Raw genomic sequence first — 17,665 nt, 5'->3', positions numbered from 1 at the left:
ACATTTGCAGATGAGCGTGGAAGGGAACTAGAACCAATTTGAGCTAACTCTTTTAATTGGTTTTTTAAAAAAAAATTTTCTTGTTCATATTTTTCCAAGGCTACATAACAAAAACGTTGAGCCTCAACAGTTGCAGCTCCACAAGGCTCAATATCATGATCACGTAAGCCAACAATATGGTATTTTAATCTATTTATCCCTCCACTATTAATGGTTTTGCAAAATAGGCATTTTGTTTGACTTCTCTTTCTACCCGGAAATTCTATGGTGAACTTCCAACACTCATCTTTTTTGTTGCCTTTAGAGAGCTTGGGTTTTTTACCTCTAGAAGCCATTATGACTTAATTAAGGAAAAATGTAAAGGTTGCTGCAATAAGACATTTTAGACCAAATATTACTATTTCAGCATTGCATTTTATGAAGATTTAAAGTAAAAAAAAAACTTATAAACAAACAAAAAAAATTCATGCAAAAAACCCATAAACATAAACAAACAAATCATCAAAATCTAAACAATCAAGTCTTACCTCTTTCAAATGCTTTGGGAAGTGTTGAGAAGAGCTCCTATAAACTTCTTGATGATCTAAATGCAAGCTCCAATGTCACAAATGCAAGCTTTTCTCCTCCTCCTTTCAGCTGGTTGCAAAACAAGAAAACACTATTTCTCTTCAACCTCTCTCTCTCTTTCTTCTTTTCACTATAGACTATTATGGGAACCCTTTTAGGTTATATGAGTGAGAAATGTAAAAAAAAAAAAATTTAAAAAACTTGTAAAAATTTATATTTTAATAGCCCGGTTTCAAGCCTGTTGCGGCTGAGTCAAGGGGGTCGGGTCATGCGAGTCACTCCTTGTGACTCGCCACTCGCGGCTCATGAGTCATTATGACTCGGCGAGGTTAGCGCAGCTCGTTGACTCGCGTGACTCACGTGACTCGCCGTGAGTCACGTTACCCTGATATTCATGAATCAATTGAGAATCAATGGACAGAGCTGATTGCTCTGAATATTCAAGCACCTAGGACTCATTGGCTGTATAGCCATGGAAAAGGTGAAGAGGTGAGATGAAATCTACAATGACATGGAAATAAAGCCAGACATGATACAATAATCCTAAATTAATTTCATTTAATAGCTCATGCTTGTCCATAATATTGTTTCCATGTTGTCAAGTCGAATGGTGGTGATCGGGTCATTGAACCCATCAGAAAAACCTTGGCCAAGGTTGTTTAAAGGCATGTTTTCCATCTATGATCACTTGATGTCAATGGTGCAATTATTTAGACATGTCCGTCTATAACTGTGCGGATATTCTAAACACTAGAATGTTCAGGTGGTTAGACTAAAAGTATCCCAAGCCTGATCCCGGGGTAGGGAGGGTCTTTCTAATTCAATAGATTGTGTGGAGATAAGTATGGGCCGAGGTTGGGAGGTTAAGCCTAAGTCAATGCTTCTCTTATCGAAAGCCGAGGCATGCACAACCAACTAAAGACTCACCAGATATTACTTGTATGTTCTTCTTCATTTCATGTTAAGCATGTACTTTACTTGTATGTAGAAAAAGATAGTTAATCGTTATTCCAGTTATTACAATTGATCATTCATATAGTTATTTCAATTAATCATTATTTTAGTTATTTCAAATGATTATTAATACAGTTATTTTCAGTTAATTGAATTATAGTTATAACATGGTTATTTCAGTTAATCGTTGGTAGTTAAAAGCAGTTAATGTCCCATGAAAAGGAATTCAATTATTTGTTCAACAATTTGTTGGGAAAAACTCTTTATAGATTGTCTTTTTTGTTATGAAAAACTGTTTGTTACAATAATGCATCTTACTTTTCTTCTTCAAAAATTGTTGAGTTTTGCTATGATAATGGTATTGAAGTTGGTCATTCATCTAGTTATTTTCCTCAATGAAATGGACAGGCCGAATCTAGTAATAAGAATCTGATTAATCTTTTGAAGAAATTGGTCTTAGATAATCAGAAAAGTTGGTATAAGAAGATACATGATGCTTTATGGGTTGATAGAACAAAACCCAAAAGAGCCATTGACATCTCACTTTTTGAGTTATTCTATGGGGTGGAAGCTAATTTGCCATTGCCTCTAGAGCTTGTTGCATGTAAACCAAAGACTATGATTGAAGAAAATATTTGCAAAGATGGATTAGAAAAGAGAAGTTTGTACCTCACCAAGTTGCAAGAAGTGAGAGAAGAAATGGTTGACAAAATCATTGAACATCAAGGAAGAGTCAAGGAGTTGTTTGATAAAAGAGCAAGACCAAGAAAATTTATGAAAGGTGATTTAGTATTGCTATGGGATAAGAGACATGAACCACGAGGGATGCACCCCAAGTTTCAATCTTTGTGGAAAGGGCCATTTTAGATCATACAAGTAAATCAAAATAATTCTTTCAAGTTGGCATACCACATTGGAGAAACTCTACCATGTTCTTATAATGGACAAGATTTGAAGTTGTATCAAATGCAAAATTGAAAGTAGGTAACCTTTGCATAGCAACTAGTTAGGCAGGTTTTCTTTCATGCAGTCTCTTCAGCTTAGTTGCTTGTTTTCTTAGTAGTTTTTGCTGCTTTTCTAGATTAGTCTGTTCTTTTTGTTTCCAAGTTGTCACCTTGTTGTGTGGAACCAAAGATTGCTAGGATTCTTTTAAGCATTGTCATGCTTAAATCCCTAGACAGAGTCAGTTTTTGCCCTATATTCAGTTCATTCCTTTTTGCTTTAGGTTTGAGTCAAATCAAAGTGTCAATGTCTTCAGTTTGAGTTTAGAATGCCCATAGGGTGGCCTTTGTTCTCATCATTCCTTTGAGCTAACCTAATGCAGGAAATCATGTGAGCAATGCACTAGTCCAAAGCTAGGTGATTAGCTATTGGAGGTTTTGTTATGCATTCCTCTGATAAGAAGAAGGTCTAGATATCTTAATGATTCATCATTCTCTATTCTTAATCATGTTGAAGACAAGGGTTCATATTATGGTACAATTTTCATGGAAGTCAGTGTAGATGATCTAGTTTAGGATGCAGAGAAAGTGGTTTATGCCGAAGAAAATAGTCAAAACCCTTTGAAATCAAAATATGAAGTTAAGAGAATGTGCGTCGTTGATTCAATGTGTGGATGGTTCAAATGTGATTGTAACAAGTTACATGGGCCGGTGAAAATTCAATGGATAGAAAGAGCATGCAGTTGGTTGGACGAAAAGTCAACCACTTACCTGTCACATGGGCCTTTCTTTTGGTTTTAAGCTATGCTCTGAAGCTTCATAAGATCATAGGATCATGAGATCGTTAGATCTTAAAGAGTTACGCTAGAGGATACCCTAATCATAAGATTGGGAAGGAAAAGAGAAAGAGATACAATGCTACAAAAGATCATCATATCACAAGAAAAGAAGATTGAAGTTAAGAAGTTATGATAATTGTAAGATCTTATGGTTGTGGGATCGGAAACCTTCAATTTTGAAGTTAAGATGCTACGGGAGGATCATAAGATCGTATTATCTTCAGATTGTAAGCAGTAAAAGTTGAAATGCAGCGAATTGTGAGATCGTTAAAGCAAACAATGGAAGTCTCTGAAGTTGCAACAAAGGGGAGATAATTGCCAGTTGTAGGATCATATGGTCGTAAGATCGTAAGACATAAAGTGCAAAGGGTTTTTCAAGTTGCAAAGCCGTGAGAGATAGTCATTGCATCATTGCCTTGAGTGAAGGTATCGAATGAATGATCATTGCGAAGTTGCGACGTAAAAGAGAAGATATCATTCAACCATCAGATCTCAGCAGATCAATGCTTAGTGTTTCCCCGCTTTGCATAAAGGATAACTAATGCGGGAACATGCGGTGCTGACACGTATATGTAGAGGGACCTACGAAGGAGATCACAAAGGAAAAATAAAGAAGTCTGCTATGTTTAAATCATGACCATTAATTTGAGATTGATGATGAGAATTAAAAACGACAGTGACTATTGGAATATGAATTATATGGACTTGGCGCCAAACAATAGATTATGAAGAAATGAAGATTTTTATAGGATTTCCTGAAGCTGCATGAAGATAAATAGTCATCGTGTGTTTCTAGAAGTATCATGAATTCATAATCATCAATAGAGAAGATTGCCACGTGTTCATACCTTGCTGCAAATAAGTTATTTTCATGTTTTATTCTTATTTTCTTTTTATTATGTGACTGTTGCTCTGCCAGAACTGAGGGATGACATAGAACTATAAATGTAATTTCTTCTGATAATACAAAGGTCAGCAAAGTTGATGGTGAATTGGTTCTGTAATTCCATTTACCTAATTTGCTTTTCATTTTTTGTTGCCCATAGATTAGTTATGCATTGAGAGTTGAAGGACAATTATATGTGATTTTGTGACAATCATGTGGATTCCATTTCACTATGGTAAGTACAGTATAGGTGATTCCATTTTCTTTTTCATATGTGATTATGTTTCTCCTCTCGCTTGTTTCATGGCATGTTAAATAGTTTCATTAGAAATTAAAGGATAAATGTGGTTGAATCTATTAGTAACTTGTTGGATTCCATTTCATTCAAGACTGATAGTTGCTCTGCCAGAACTGAGGGATAACAGAGAACTATAAATGTAATTTCTTCTGATAATACAAAGGTTGGCAAAGTTGATGGTGAATTGGCTCTGTAAATCCATTTACCTAATTTGCTTTTCATTTTTTGTTGCCCATAGATTAGTTTTGCATTGAGAGTTGAAGGACAATTATATGTGATTCTGTGACAACCATATGGATTCCAGTTCACTATGGTAATTATAGTACATGTGACTCCATTTGCTTTTTCATATGTGATTATGTTTCTCTTCTCGCTTGTTTCATGGCATGTTAAATAGTTTCATTGGGAATTGAAGGATAAATGTGGTTGAATCTATTAGTTACTTGTTGGATTCCATTTCATTCAAGACTAATAGTTGCTTTGCTAGAACTGAAGGATGACATAGAACTATAAATCTAATTTCTTTTGATAATACAAAGGTCGGCAAAGTTGATGGTGAATTGGCTCTGTAATTCCATTTACCTAATTTGCTTTTCATTTTTTGTTGCCCATAGATTAGTTTTGCATTTAGAGTTGAAGGACAATTATATATGGTTTTGTGACAACCATGTGGATTCCATTTCACTATGGTAATTACAGTATAGGTGTTTCCATTTGCTTTTTCATATGTGATTATGTTTCTCCTCTCACTTGTTTCATGGCATGTTAAATAGTTTCATTGGGAATTGAAGGATAAATGTGGCTAAATCTATTAGTAACTTATTGGATTCCATTTCATTCAAGACTGATAGTTAAAGCGACTCCATTTGCCTTCATGTGCATCTCTTCTTCCTTTCCTCTTTTGCATTTAGATAATTAATCTACATTAAGAATAGGCTTAAAAGTCAGAAATTTTGAAGATAACCTGCAATAGCGATTCCATTGGGTGTGATAGGTTGTCCAAAACCCATTTTGCCTGAATTGTTTGTGTCTACAAACAATTTGGTTAGCCTCTACTGCTCTCAGGTTAAGAGCTTATTCTGTCAACACTTCTGATCTAAGAAAAACATATTCATTGCATATCACTGCAAATCTTAAGGGAGTTGTACCTTGTCATTCAGAGGGCAGTGATAAAAAACATACATTGATCCATTTGTTGGTAACATCCTTTTGTCTCTCCAAAACATTGGGTGTTAAAAGAGTTAGGTTATAGAATCTAATTGGAAAACAAACTGTTAACCAACAATGCAAAAGATTCATTGAAAATTGTGTCAATAATTTTTTCACAATTTGAGATTATTTCAAGGAAAAAACCAACAAGCTCCAAGATTTAGGAGTAATTGGGTATAATTAGGATTTTTGAAGATTTATGCTTCTATGGCTGACTCTGAACAATCATGGACTTTCCTTCTATACTTTTTCTTCGTTTTTCTTGAAACTTTCTGGACCATTCAAGAACTTGCTGCCAATCCTTTTCTATTCAGCAAAACTCATGTTACACTCTCTTTTAAATGGACCAATGTTTTGACATCTATAACAGATCACAATCAAATATTTTTTATAGATTAAAATATTAGACATATATCGGCACTAAAATGTTTTTTTGCAATAAGGTTGAGTGGGAAAATACAGAGCTTTATTGTGAAATTTACTGTTGATAATACGATAAATTCTCAACTTATTGCCAATAAATTGGCAATGAGTTGTTTGAATATCAGACACAATTTTCTAATAGGGATTGCTGGCCCAAATGAAGTTCATTTTGTATTTTTAATGTTGCCAACTATCATTTGGGGGAGAGTAAAAAGGGGTTTTAAAGGAAAAGAAAAGTTGATTTGCAAGGACCAGAGCATCTTAAAAATTCAAAAAAATGGTGTGCACCCTAGAGTTCTTCATGGTTCTCAGGGTTCTAATTTGGTCTTGGCGAGTGGGATGGTGCCCCAAGGGCCCCGCCAGAGGCACACCCCAAACCCCCACAAGGGGAGTTGCCACTTGATCGTGTTGAGTGTGCTACTGCCAAACCCCTGCAAGGGGCGTTGAACACTGACCTTGCTGGGGGTGCTACCCCTTGAACTTGATGAGGTGTTGCCCCCAAACCCCTAGTTAATTTTTTAAGTACACTGCAACTTTGAGTTTGTGCAATACAAATCATTATCTACACTCTTGTCATTAGTCTTTTGGGATATTACTTGATGCGTAGTTTGCAATCTCTTTGAGTACTCCCCGAGTTTCTAAGTACTCTATTTGTTTTGTTGGGCGAGTACTCACAAGTTTAACTTTTATTTTTATAGACTCAAAAAACCATGGGTAAAAAAGTCGATGCAGGTAAAACATTGGCTAAAATGTGTTTTCCACATGCCGATTTTCTTAGCCAACTGGATGGTTCCGGCAGTGTTTCTGAGCCGACGGTCCGGCGGTGTTTCTGTAGCCGACGGTCCGGCGGTGTTTCTGTATTCTGTAGCCGACGGTCCGGCGGTAAATAGTTTGTAGCGGATAAAATAATTGTGGCCGACGGACTCCTTCGGGAAGGTTCGACGGTAGTATTTATATCCCGTCTGGGATCATTGTAAATCATTATTCATCTACTATTGCGAATATAATTTTGCTGTTCGTGTTCTATTGTCTGTATGCGTTCATTTCCTTTACCAGTACGGTAAACATTTGGCACCGTTGCCTTATGAATCTGGAAGGTGGGAGGAATGAAGATTAATGCCAAATCAGCTTAACAAGGATCGGAATAAGGCGAAGGGAAAAGATGGAATCCGTATTGTGCAAGAGAATTGAATTCTGGCACAGCAAGCCGAACGCAGACGGAGATTCCAGAAGATTGTTGACAGAAACCGAAGTGCGAAGGAATTGTTGAAGGAGACTCGGCAGCGGGTGGAATTGGTGGAAGAAGCACGGGAGGAGTTCTTGAATTTGTGTTCGCTGAGGAAAGAAAATTTAGACGGAAGAGCATCAACTCGCACGGCTCGCAGTGCCGACGTAGCACGAGCGTGGAGTGACCTCTTCGGCCAAGATAGACTTCCACAGGAAACAATTTCGGAGGATCCTTCGTCTTCACCAAGGTTCGCAGCTGTCGACACCTCCAGTGTGGGAGTGCAGACCGCCGGTGTGGGAGTGCAGACCGTCGATGTGGGAGTTCAGATTGCCAGTGCAGGAGTGCCGACCGTCGGTGTGGGAGTGTCGACCAGTGTAGGAGTGTAGACCTCCAGTGTTATGGCGGGACCCAAAGAAAAGCTGCCAAAATTTGAAGGTGATGGTACAGCCGACCCCCTCCGACATTGTAAGACATGCGAGACGATCTGGTGGGCAAATGGAATCACAGATACCGACAAATGGGCCAGGCAATTTTCGGCAATCCTACGGGGTGTCGCAATTGATTGGTTTTCGGATATGGATCCGCAGAAGCTGGATACATGGGATAACATTAAAAAGGAGTTCTTGGCGGAATTTAAATTCTTGCGGGATGATAATGAAATTGTAGCGGAAATTTTCAATACCAAGCAAGGGAAGCACGAAACTGTCCGTGTCTACGCCAGGAGATTAAAAGACTTAATAAACAAAATGGAAAGCAAGCCAGCGGACGAATTGCAGAAAAGGTGGTTTGTGGACGGCCTACGCTCACAGTTGCGGAGGAAAATGAAAATTGTCCCATCGTCATCATATGTGGATGCGTATAACAGAGCACTGGACCTTGAAAGTGTGCAGAAGACAAAGAAGAAGAAAACTAGCTCCTTTGACTCTGATGATGAGGAATCTGCTGGAGATGATAGCAGCGACGACGAAGGTAGTAGCAAAAAGGTTCGTGCCTTACAGAAGAATATGGTTCGAATGATGGAGGAGTTTAAAAATATGCAAAAAGAGCCAAAAGGTAGTGAATTGTGGTGCACGGAATGTAAGACTGACGGTCATACTAAAGAATCGTGTCCGAAGAACCAATTCTGTGACATTTGTCAAATCATGGGCCATTCGACAAAGGAGTGCCCCTTTAACATGAAGACAAGAGGATCTCCGCAGGTGTTTCTCACACAGGAGGCTTCCCCGTCGGGTATTAGCGGAAACACGAATACTGCCGGTGCTACATCCAGAGGATACAAGAATAATAATAGAGGGCAAAATAATAACAATAATAACAATAATAATGGGAGTCGAAGTCAAACTCAGTATGATGCAAACGGATTGCCAATCGTTCAATGCCGAGCATGTAATTTGTGGGGTCATTTTACGCGGGATTGTACAGTGGCAAACACACTGAAATTATTATGCAGATGGTGCGGACCTAGCGATCACGAAGATTCCAAGTGTCCAAAGGCTGGAGTAAACTTGATCACTGTTGGCACGGATGTAGAGGAGGTTCTGGCAATTACATGGAGGCAAGCAAAGGAAAAGAGAAAAGTGGGGGAAGTGCAGGCGGACATTGCAAAGGCATCGTCTGCGGGGACATCTCAGTTGAAGGACATCACTGGCACCTTGGCAAAGACCTTCGCAGAACAAAACATTGTACGACAGATCTTACAAATGGAGATACTGGTAAAGATAAGTGACCTCCTTCTCACAATGCCCCAGTTACGGACGGCCATTCTGAATCATACACAGTTTTCGAAAGCAACAGAGGACATAGGAAGGGACAGTAGGGAAGCGACGGCAACAGACCCAATGCTGCTGGCACTCACATCCGGACGGCATCCGACGGTCATCGAGATGGGGATTTTGGGAAATGTTTTGACAGAGACAATTGTTGACAAAGGGTCCGGCGTGAATGTTTTACCGGAGGATACTTGGAAGAAGTTGGGAAAGCCGACGCTGTAGCCACCTGCATTTCAGTTGCTCGCGGCAGACCAACATGGAATCAAACCATTGGGAATTCTGAAAGCGCAACCGGTAACAATTGGTACGCAACCATTTTTATTGGATTTTGTGGTCATTCCTTTAAAAAGAAAAGGCTATGATGCTATTCTGGGACGGGATTGGTTGGTGCAAGCAAAAGTAAAACATGATTGGAAACGCAATACCCTATCAATGGAGCACGGAGGCAAAAGATTCATAATTGACCTGCACACGCAAATGGTTGGCGAGGAGGCAGCATTGTCAGATTCTGACAGTGAAGGCGAGAGTGATGACGAAGGAAAGAGGAGAATGGAACCGGATGAAGGAGTATTGAGACTTGACGGAGGATCGAATGACGACGACCTAGACTCGGTGAATGGCCTTTACCACTGGCAGATAGAAGACTACGAACTCTTTTCGAGTTGCAATATGTTAACGGTTGACGAAGATGAGAAAAAGGAGGAAAACGAATGTCCAGAGGAATGTAGGGAAGCGGAAGAAGGAAAAGCTGCCATGGCTGAAGCTGAGGGGAAGAACATATAGTTTGAACACAGAAAAACGAAAGATCCCACTGTTCGGTACATGGTGAATAGACCGCGCGGAAAGAAAAGGTTATACCGTAGCATAAAATTAGTGGAAGGGCACCGACAACACGGAAATAATCCAGTTGCGCGACGACCGCAGGCACAGTGGGCGACGGGGGTGGCACAGAACAAACGTAAGGCGTACGACGGTCAGAATGAAATCAAAGTGGAAAAGTTTAAGGGCAGATGGGTTGGACCATATCAGATTCGGAAGGTCGACGACAATGGAGCGATCAGATTATCAACTTTGGACGGGCAAAAAGTACCTCCGGCAGTCAACAGATCCAAATTCAAAATATATGGTGCCAGAAAGACTCCGTCGCTGTCACAAGATGGCCAACTGACTCCGTCGTCGTTGCAGAATGGCGACGCCTGGAGGCAAAATGGAGGTACCTCTGTTATTTGATTTCTTTTAGGAGGAAAAAAAAAGAATTGAAAAAGAAAAAAAAAAAAAAAATTGAAAAAGAGAAAAAAAAAATTTTGAAAAAAAAAATTTTAAAAAATAAAAAAACCGATTGGAAGTCCCGCGGACAGGAAGGCCTGCGGACTGAAAGTCTCGCGGGCAACTGCCTGTTCGCGGGCACTTAAAGTCCCGCGGGTCCACGGGCAAGAGACCCCCGCGGAGTGTAAAGCCCCGCAGCATATTTACTTCAGCAGAGAAAGGAGGAAGACTGACAGCATAAGTTCCTTCGGCAGAAAAAAGAAGAGAGAGCCCCTGCGGGCATTATATTTTATAAAATCCTCGCTGTTAACCGCCAGTGAAAGAATAGTCCGCGGGTAAGGAAACAAAGCCCACGGGTAGGAGAAGAAAAGGCCGCGGGGAGGATAACATAGATTGCGAGAAAGGAAAGAAAGGCCGCGGGGAGGACCAAAAGGCCGCTGGTGAGGACAGAAAGGCCGTGGAGCACGGTTCGGAATGCAAATGATGCGGTTGCAAGAATTCAAATACCAAGAAAAGGAGGGACAATCACACACAGCTGTTGGCAAGTATTGGTTTAATTGGCAGCACTGTTGATTAAGATTTCTCTTCTCCTCTTCCGCAGGCTGAGATTTTTTTATAACAGACGAAGGAAGCAAAATAAGAAGAAATAAGTCATTGTTGCATGGAGTCAGCAGGCAAGCAGAAGCCGTGGAAGAGTCAGTTGGTGGCAAATATGGAGAAGAATTTCTGTGTGCAGAGGGATTTGTGGTGGATTGTAGAGGAAGCAGTTAAAAAAAAAACGATGACAGATTCAAGTTGTTCAGAATGAGTGACAAATGATGCCAAAGGAAAGGGGACACATCCATGGTTGCCAGAAAGAGTGCAGAATCGGCAGAAAAGGAAAAAAATGGTGTGATCCGTGCATTTCTGTGTGGGTTGCGAAGTGTTAATTTGGTCTTGGCGGTGAGGGGCGCTGCCCCTCGACCCTGCCGAGGGCGTTGCCCCCTGGACCCCCAGTCGTGGCGGATATCAGTCGTGGGAGTCTGACCAGTTGAGAAGAGTTGAAGTTGCTGTAGGCATGGACTTTCTGTGTACCAGAGGCAGTGGGAGCAGGTGTTGGCTGTAAGGCTGTCTTGGTGGATGCGTAGAGAGCTCGGGAGGAGCTAATCATCCAGTTGGAGGCAGTGCAGCGACACTTGGCTTAGGGTACCGAGGAATTGAAAACAGAGAAAGCAGCACAGGTGGCTATCAAGGTCAGCTTGAGGAGACAGTATTGTGTTAGCAGAGGCTACAGATGTAACGGGATGAATGTGGAAGTGATGTGACAGAAGCAGATTTCTCTTGTTGTAGTCACTCTGTTAATGTATTTTGTTTGTTAATTTATCTCAGATATTTTGTCAGTTGTCAGGAGATGACTTTTCTTTTTGGGGGGGATGGTGTTAGCCGACTGGATGGTTCCGGCGGTATTTTGTAGCCGACGGTCCGGCGATGTTTCTGTAGCCGATGGTCTGGCGGTGTTTCTGTAGCCGACGGTCCGGCGGTAAATAGTTTGTAGCGGATAAAATAATTGTGGCCGACGGACTCCTTCGGGAAGGTTCGGCGGTAGTACTTATATCCCGTCTGGGATCATTGTAAATCATTATTCATCTACTATTGCGAATATAATTATGCTGTTCGTGTTCTATTGTCTGTATGCATTCATTTCCTTTACCAGTACGGTAAACATTTGACCGTACTGGTAAAGGAAATGAATGCATACAGACAATAGAACACGAACAGCAGAATTATATTCGCAATAGTAGATGAATAATGATTTACAATGATCCCAGACGGGATATAAATACTACCGCCGAACCTTCCCGAAGGAGTTCGTCGGCCACAATTATTTTATCCACTACAAACTATTTACCGTCGGCTACAGAATACAGAAACACCGCCGGACTGTCGGCTACAGAAACACCGCCGGACCGTCGGCTACAGAAACATCGCTGGACCGTCGGCTACAAAATACCGCTGGAACCATCCAGTCGGCTAACAGATTTTGCCATAAAACCACAATTCCCTCTTTTAAGATGTCAGTTTTTAATTTAATATATTTTGTAATCGAATTTACGAGAAAAAATATGTATCTTTATGAGATTTTAATTTTAGTTCTTTTTAAGTGGAATTTTTTTCATTGAGTTTTCTTTGAGTTTTTGCTGAGTTGAAGATTTTAGGCTTCTCAAGTACTCTCCGAGTCCAAATCTGCAAAGCGTGACTTGATGTATACTTGTCGTCTAGAAGACAACTTTCTTTTGAGTGGGGGCGATCATGTACTTGGTATGAAATGTATATTTTTATGTTTGATAATAAGTCGAGTCACAATCACTTGTGCAGAGAGAGAGGGCATAGGCTATGACTAGACCTCCTACACCTCCAATAGCTTTTACTAGAGCTGTTGGCAAGAGGAAAAGGAAGATGTTGATCATTTTGATTTTGTACTTATATTTACGTAGTTTTACAAAGACAATTTGCTATTTTTAGTTTAGGCTATGGTTACCAACCATCAACATTCCACATAAGGATGCCATTTTGTGCCCTATTTGCATTTAAAATCTATATTCGACTTTTATGTTTTGTTTACTCATTTTCTAACTCATTAGATTCATCTTCTCATTGAATTTTGCAAATAAGACAACATTTCTGATTAAATTTAAGGAATTTTTTAAGTTATTGATATTTTGCAGATAAGTTTCCGATTTATCTCCAATATGCCAATATTTTTGTTTTTCCTTTGGCTATAACTTGCTGATAACGATATGTTGAACTATGATCTGAACCATTCAAAGTAGACTAAGAAATCCAAACCAAAAAATATATTAATTCAGTTGCATTCTGAAGATAAGCCAGCCTGATCATAAATCTACTGTCATAGCAAATTCACTGCTGTTTAACAGATTTGATATACACATATCAAACATGCTCATAAACAGAGTCTCATTCGCCTAGATGCTCTTGCAGATACGGAAAGAACAATGTGAAATCAGAGGAGTATCAGAACTTAGAAAAAATAGATTAACGTATCCTGTTACCTGAAGCTTCATCAATGCAAAGCATATTTGTTTTTAAAAGTGAAACAATTAAATATCAAAGGTATGTGATATTTCTCCAATCTGCACTTATCAAACTAGAATTTATACAGATCACATGTATCTTACTGGATTATCTAATGTATTTTGACATCAATGACAAGTTTGTTAAACAACATCCCCCTCCATCATTTATGGCAAAACTCCAATTCCTCCAATGTGATAATTTGGTTTGCAGCAGCAACCTCTATTCAGTCTGCGAATTCAACTTCAATCTGCAACAACTAACTAAGCTCTAAAACCAAATCATTCTGAAATAACAAAATTTCAGTCTACAATTTGCATCTGTGACAAATATCTCTCTCCCACTTTGACATCAGTGACAAAAGACAAAAAGGAAAAGGAAAAAAAAGCCTCACCAACGAGGGTCAGAAGATAAAACAATAACATTCTCCCCTTGAGCAGATGCTTGCCCTTAAAATGGAATAGAGAGAACAAAAAGGCAAAACCTCAAGCTTTTGCCTATGCCAAAGCCAATTTTCATCAACTTGCCCTAACAAACAATTTGTGCCTTTAACCTTTTTAAGATCATAAACATTGATTTCTGTTCCTATCCCGTCAATGATCAACCTTTCTGATTTGATTTTCCTGATTTTGTAGTGTTAACGATTACAAAATATCCACTATCACAAATTTGATTAACACTTAACAAAGTGTATTTTAATCCTTCTACACACGGAATATAATGTGTATCTAATGAATCAGTTATGCTCAAGAGTACCTTTACCATGAATCTGAATTAATGATCTGTCACCGAATTTCATTGCACCACCATTCCAATCATAAAAGCAATGAACTTACTCTTATCAATAGTCATTTGATTTGAACAACCGCAGTCTATTGTCCAAAGGTTTTGCCTTTTCGCATGTAAAGTAGTCTGAATGATTCTGGGCGTTCCTTCCTTCTTCATCTTTCTTTAAACTTTCTGGACCATGCAAAAACTTGCTCCTAATCCTCTTCTTATCTGCAAGACTCATGTTACATTGTCTTGCAATGTGACTGAAATTTTGACATTTATGATCACACTGGAATCTTTCAAAGAATCAAGACAAGTTTGACTACAAAGTTAGATACCAATTGTAGATCACAAGTTTTCTACTCAGAGGGGATGGTTAATTAGTAGAATATATACCTTTTTCGATCCTTTATCAATCATGACTTTGATAATGATAAGCATACAAACATAAATGAAAATAATGATAAGAGAACAAATCACACAAAAACTTCAACACCTGATATATTGGAAATCCCAGGACGGGTAAAAACACCACAGCAAGAAATGCTGCTAGGATCCGCAGGCCTAATCAAGACTCACAAATAAAGATGTATACAATGTTTGAGGGCATGAAGCCCAAGGAATCACTAAATTCCTTACCTGGGAACACCAATTTCTTAAACTCAGCATCGTTGAGGTGCCAACCTTCTGGATATTACAAAAGTTTTTCTTTTTACATCTCTTTAATTTGCAAGTGTGATACAAAACATTCCCCTAAAAATAAGACTGATAAGAGTTAGAATAAACTCATTTTCATCTTAAGAAAACACTCTTGCATTTTACAGAACTATTCATCATTATACAAAGATTTATAGATTCCTGTATATGGCAAGACACAAGCACTCATTTACATCTGCAGTCTTACAATCTGTTTCTACATTTGACAACTTATCAAATGAACTTCACACACCAATACTCTATATTTCAGTGATCCCTTAGCATCTTTAATTAATGTGTCTATATCCCATTGGATGAGTAGATATAGTGGAGCAGTTTAAAGATGGTTGTAATTGCTTTCGGTTACATTTGCAAGATAGTTGAAAACAGTTCCAACTTCCAACAGAAGTTATGAATAAGACTAGATCGCTGAAGAATGATAGACCAAAGCAGCAGATAAAAATAAAAGCAAGGTTTGCAAAGCAGCGTTTTAACAGTACAACTGCACAGCTTCCATAACTGAATAACTATATAACTGACATCTGAACCGATCAAAGCAGACTACTAAATGCAAACCAAAAATATATTAATTCTATTGCATTCTGAAGATAAACTAGCCTGATCATAAAGTTGCTGTCATAGAAAATTTTCTGGTGAACAGACTTTAATACATTCTCATTCACCAAGATGCACTTGCAGATACAGAAATATACAATCTGAAACCAGAGGGATATCATAACACAGAACGTACAAATTGACATATCCCTGTCATCTGAAACTTCATCAATGCAAATCACATTTGCCTTCGTAAGTGAAACAATCAAATATCAAAGGCATGTGATATTTCTCCAATCCGCACTTATCAATATAGAATTTCTGCAGATCACATGTATCTTATTGGATTACCTAACAATTTTGCTAACAGGATCGCCAACTAAATATGAAAGGAAGTAAGTATGGTTAGGAGAATAATGTGTTTAATAGCTACAAGGTTGGATATTATGTTTGTAAAATCATTGATTCTAAAGTATATGAGTGAACCTATGAAGCAATATCTACAAGTATCAAAAAAAAAGTCAGATACACGAAAGGAGCAAAAGATCATGGAATCCACTATTAGTTAGCTGAAGATTTAAAGCAAGTTGTTTGTTTAGATGCAAAAGAAGAGTATGCTGCATTAATAGCAGCATGGACACCTTTAATCTGGTTAAGAAGAGTTCTAACTTCCAGAAGATATTTCATGGCAAAGGTGAAGGAATATAATTAACTAAGAATGTAATATTTTATGCAAGGACAAAACACAAAACTGACACTTGGTTGTTTGGATGTATATCAGGGAGGATCATCAAATGCTATAAAGAGCACATCAGAACATTGTTTGTAATAGGAAGTGGATTGATTATATATATATATATATATATATAATTGCATTATCTAGTCTAAACGTAGAGTACGTTGCATTAATAGCATCACGGACACAAGTAATTTTGGCTAAGAAGATTTTTGGAAAATCTAGGGGAAGAACAAAGGAACTCTATAACGATATTCTGTGGCAATGGTTAAGCAATAAATTAAGTAACAATTTAGTAATTTCTGCAAAGACAAAACACAGATTTGATATACCATTATGTAAGAGTTGGTATTGAACTGTTTTCCAAGTTAAACAAACAATTGATGGATATCATGATTAAAGGACTAAGAAATATAAAGCACTCAGATTCGAAGACAAAGTAATACTACTTAACACTCTTATAAGCCTGACTTATCAGTCAGTCGTGTATGACTTGAACATTGCTTTCACAATGTCTAGATTAATTTGGTCTGTTGGAGTAACTCTCATTAGCAACTATGAGCAAGAGCTTACCTGAACGCTATCTTCTTTCTTTGCAGGATATACAAATTTATGCTCCAAGTCCACCTATGTTGCGAACACCTGAAGAGAATGCAAGGATTGATGACGAATTCTTATCTGGGCTTTCAGTTCCATTCTAATATATAACCATTATAATTAAATATTCAAGGCTCAGTATCATGCATTTCAAAACCATAATGCTGTCATGAATGGAACTCGTTTCTGCTCTTGACAACCAGAGTTTTCATGATTCAAAGCCCTCAAGTTTGTATTTGCAAGAAATATTTTCCTTAGTTTAAAGGTGTACTTCATTAGAGGTAAAAAGTCAAACTCATTAACACAAATACTATAGAATGCAATCCCCTTCTAAAAGGTTGTGATTTTTATTATGAATATCAAGCTCTTTAAATAATTGGGTTTGTGAGAGTTAACATTAACACGCAGGGAAAGTGCCCATGTAATAATATATAGGAGATTCAAACCTGTCCGTTCAATCAAGATCAGGGAATTCAGATGAACTAATAATGTGATTATCAATGTTCTCTTATTGAAGGATAGTGAGAACAAAGTAAATATCATGTGTATTATATATTAAATCAAGGAAACATAGGGATTTTAACATTCGTATTTTCTTAATAGTTTAAATGTTATGGCAATTAACGATATAACACATTATCAATGAGATGTCATCTACTATGGAAAAAATCATGTTACGAATTTACATTTAGTTTGAACATTTATACTTGTACGAGAACCAAAGTATTCTTTGTTAAATGACTTACCTAGCTCCATGTATCCTTATCAAGCTTAATTTAACAGTATTATTTAATGATTTTGCTGCACTCATAGTTAACAACTAAGGTATGCATAGCTAATGATCATGTATTAAAAGAC

General features: G+C 38.2%; 1 protein-coding gene across 8 annotated transcripts in view; it reads left to right on the top strand.

Moving 5' to 3' along the window:
* Window positions 1-17,392, top strand: part of LOC149552570 (Pseudouridine synthase family protein) — a 249,888-nt gene extending 232,496 nt beyond the window's left edge. For all 8 annotated transcript variants that reach the window (XR_016352956.1, XR_016352955.1, XM_089788168.1 and 5 more), the window contains one exon: window positions 16,810-17,392. Coding sequence is in view for 5 of the 8 variants with exons in the window: in XM_089788167.1 (XP_089644293.1) it covers window positions 16,810-16,918 (109 nt within the window). In the remaining 3 variants the exon portion in view is untranslated. The remainder of the gene's footprint in view (window positions 1-16,809) is intronic.
* Window positions 17,393-17,665: the final 273 nt, after the last annotated feature.

The sequence above is a fragment of the Cupressus sempervirens genome, chromosome 6, assembly GCF_028749045.1.
Source record: "Cupressus sempervirens isolate cs-2001-9-10 chromosome 6, ASM2874904v1, whole genome shotgun sequence".
Taxonomy (NCBI): Eukaryota; Viridiplantae; Streptophyta; class Pinopsida; order Cupressales; family Cupressaceae; genus Cupressus; species Cupressus sempervirens.
The sequence above is the reverse complement of the archived record's forward strand: the minus strand, read 5'-3'. Positions and strand labels throughout refer to the sequence as shown.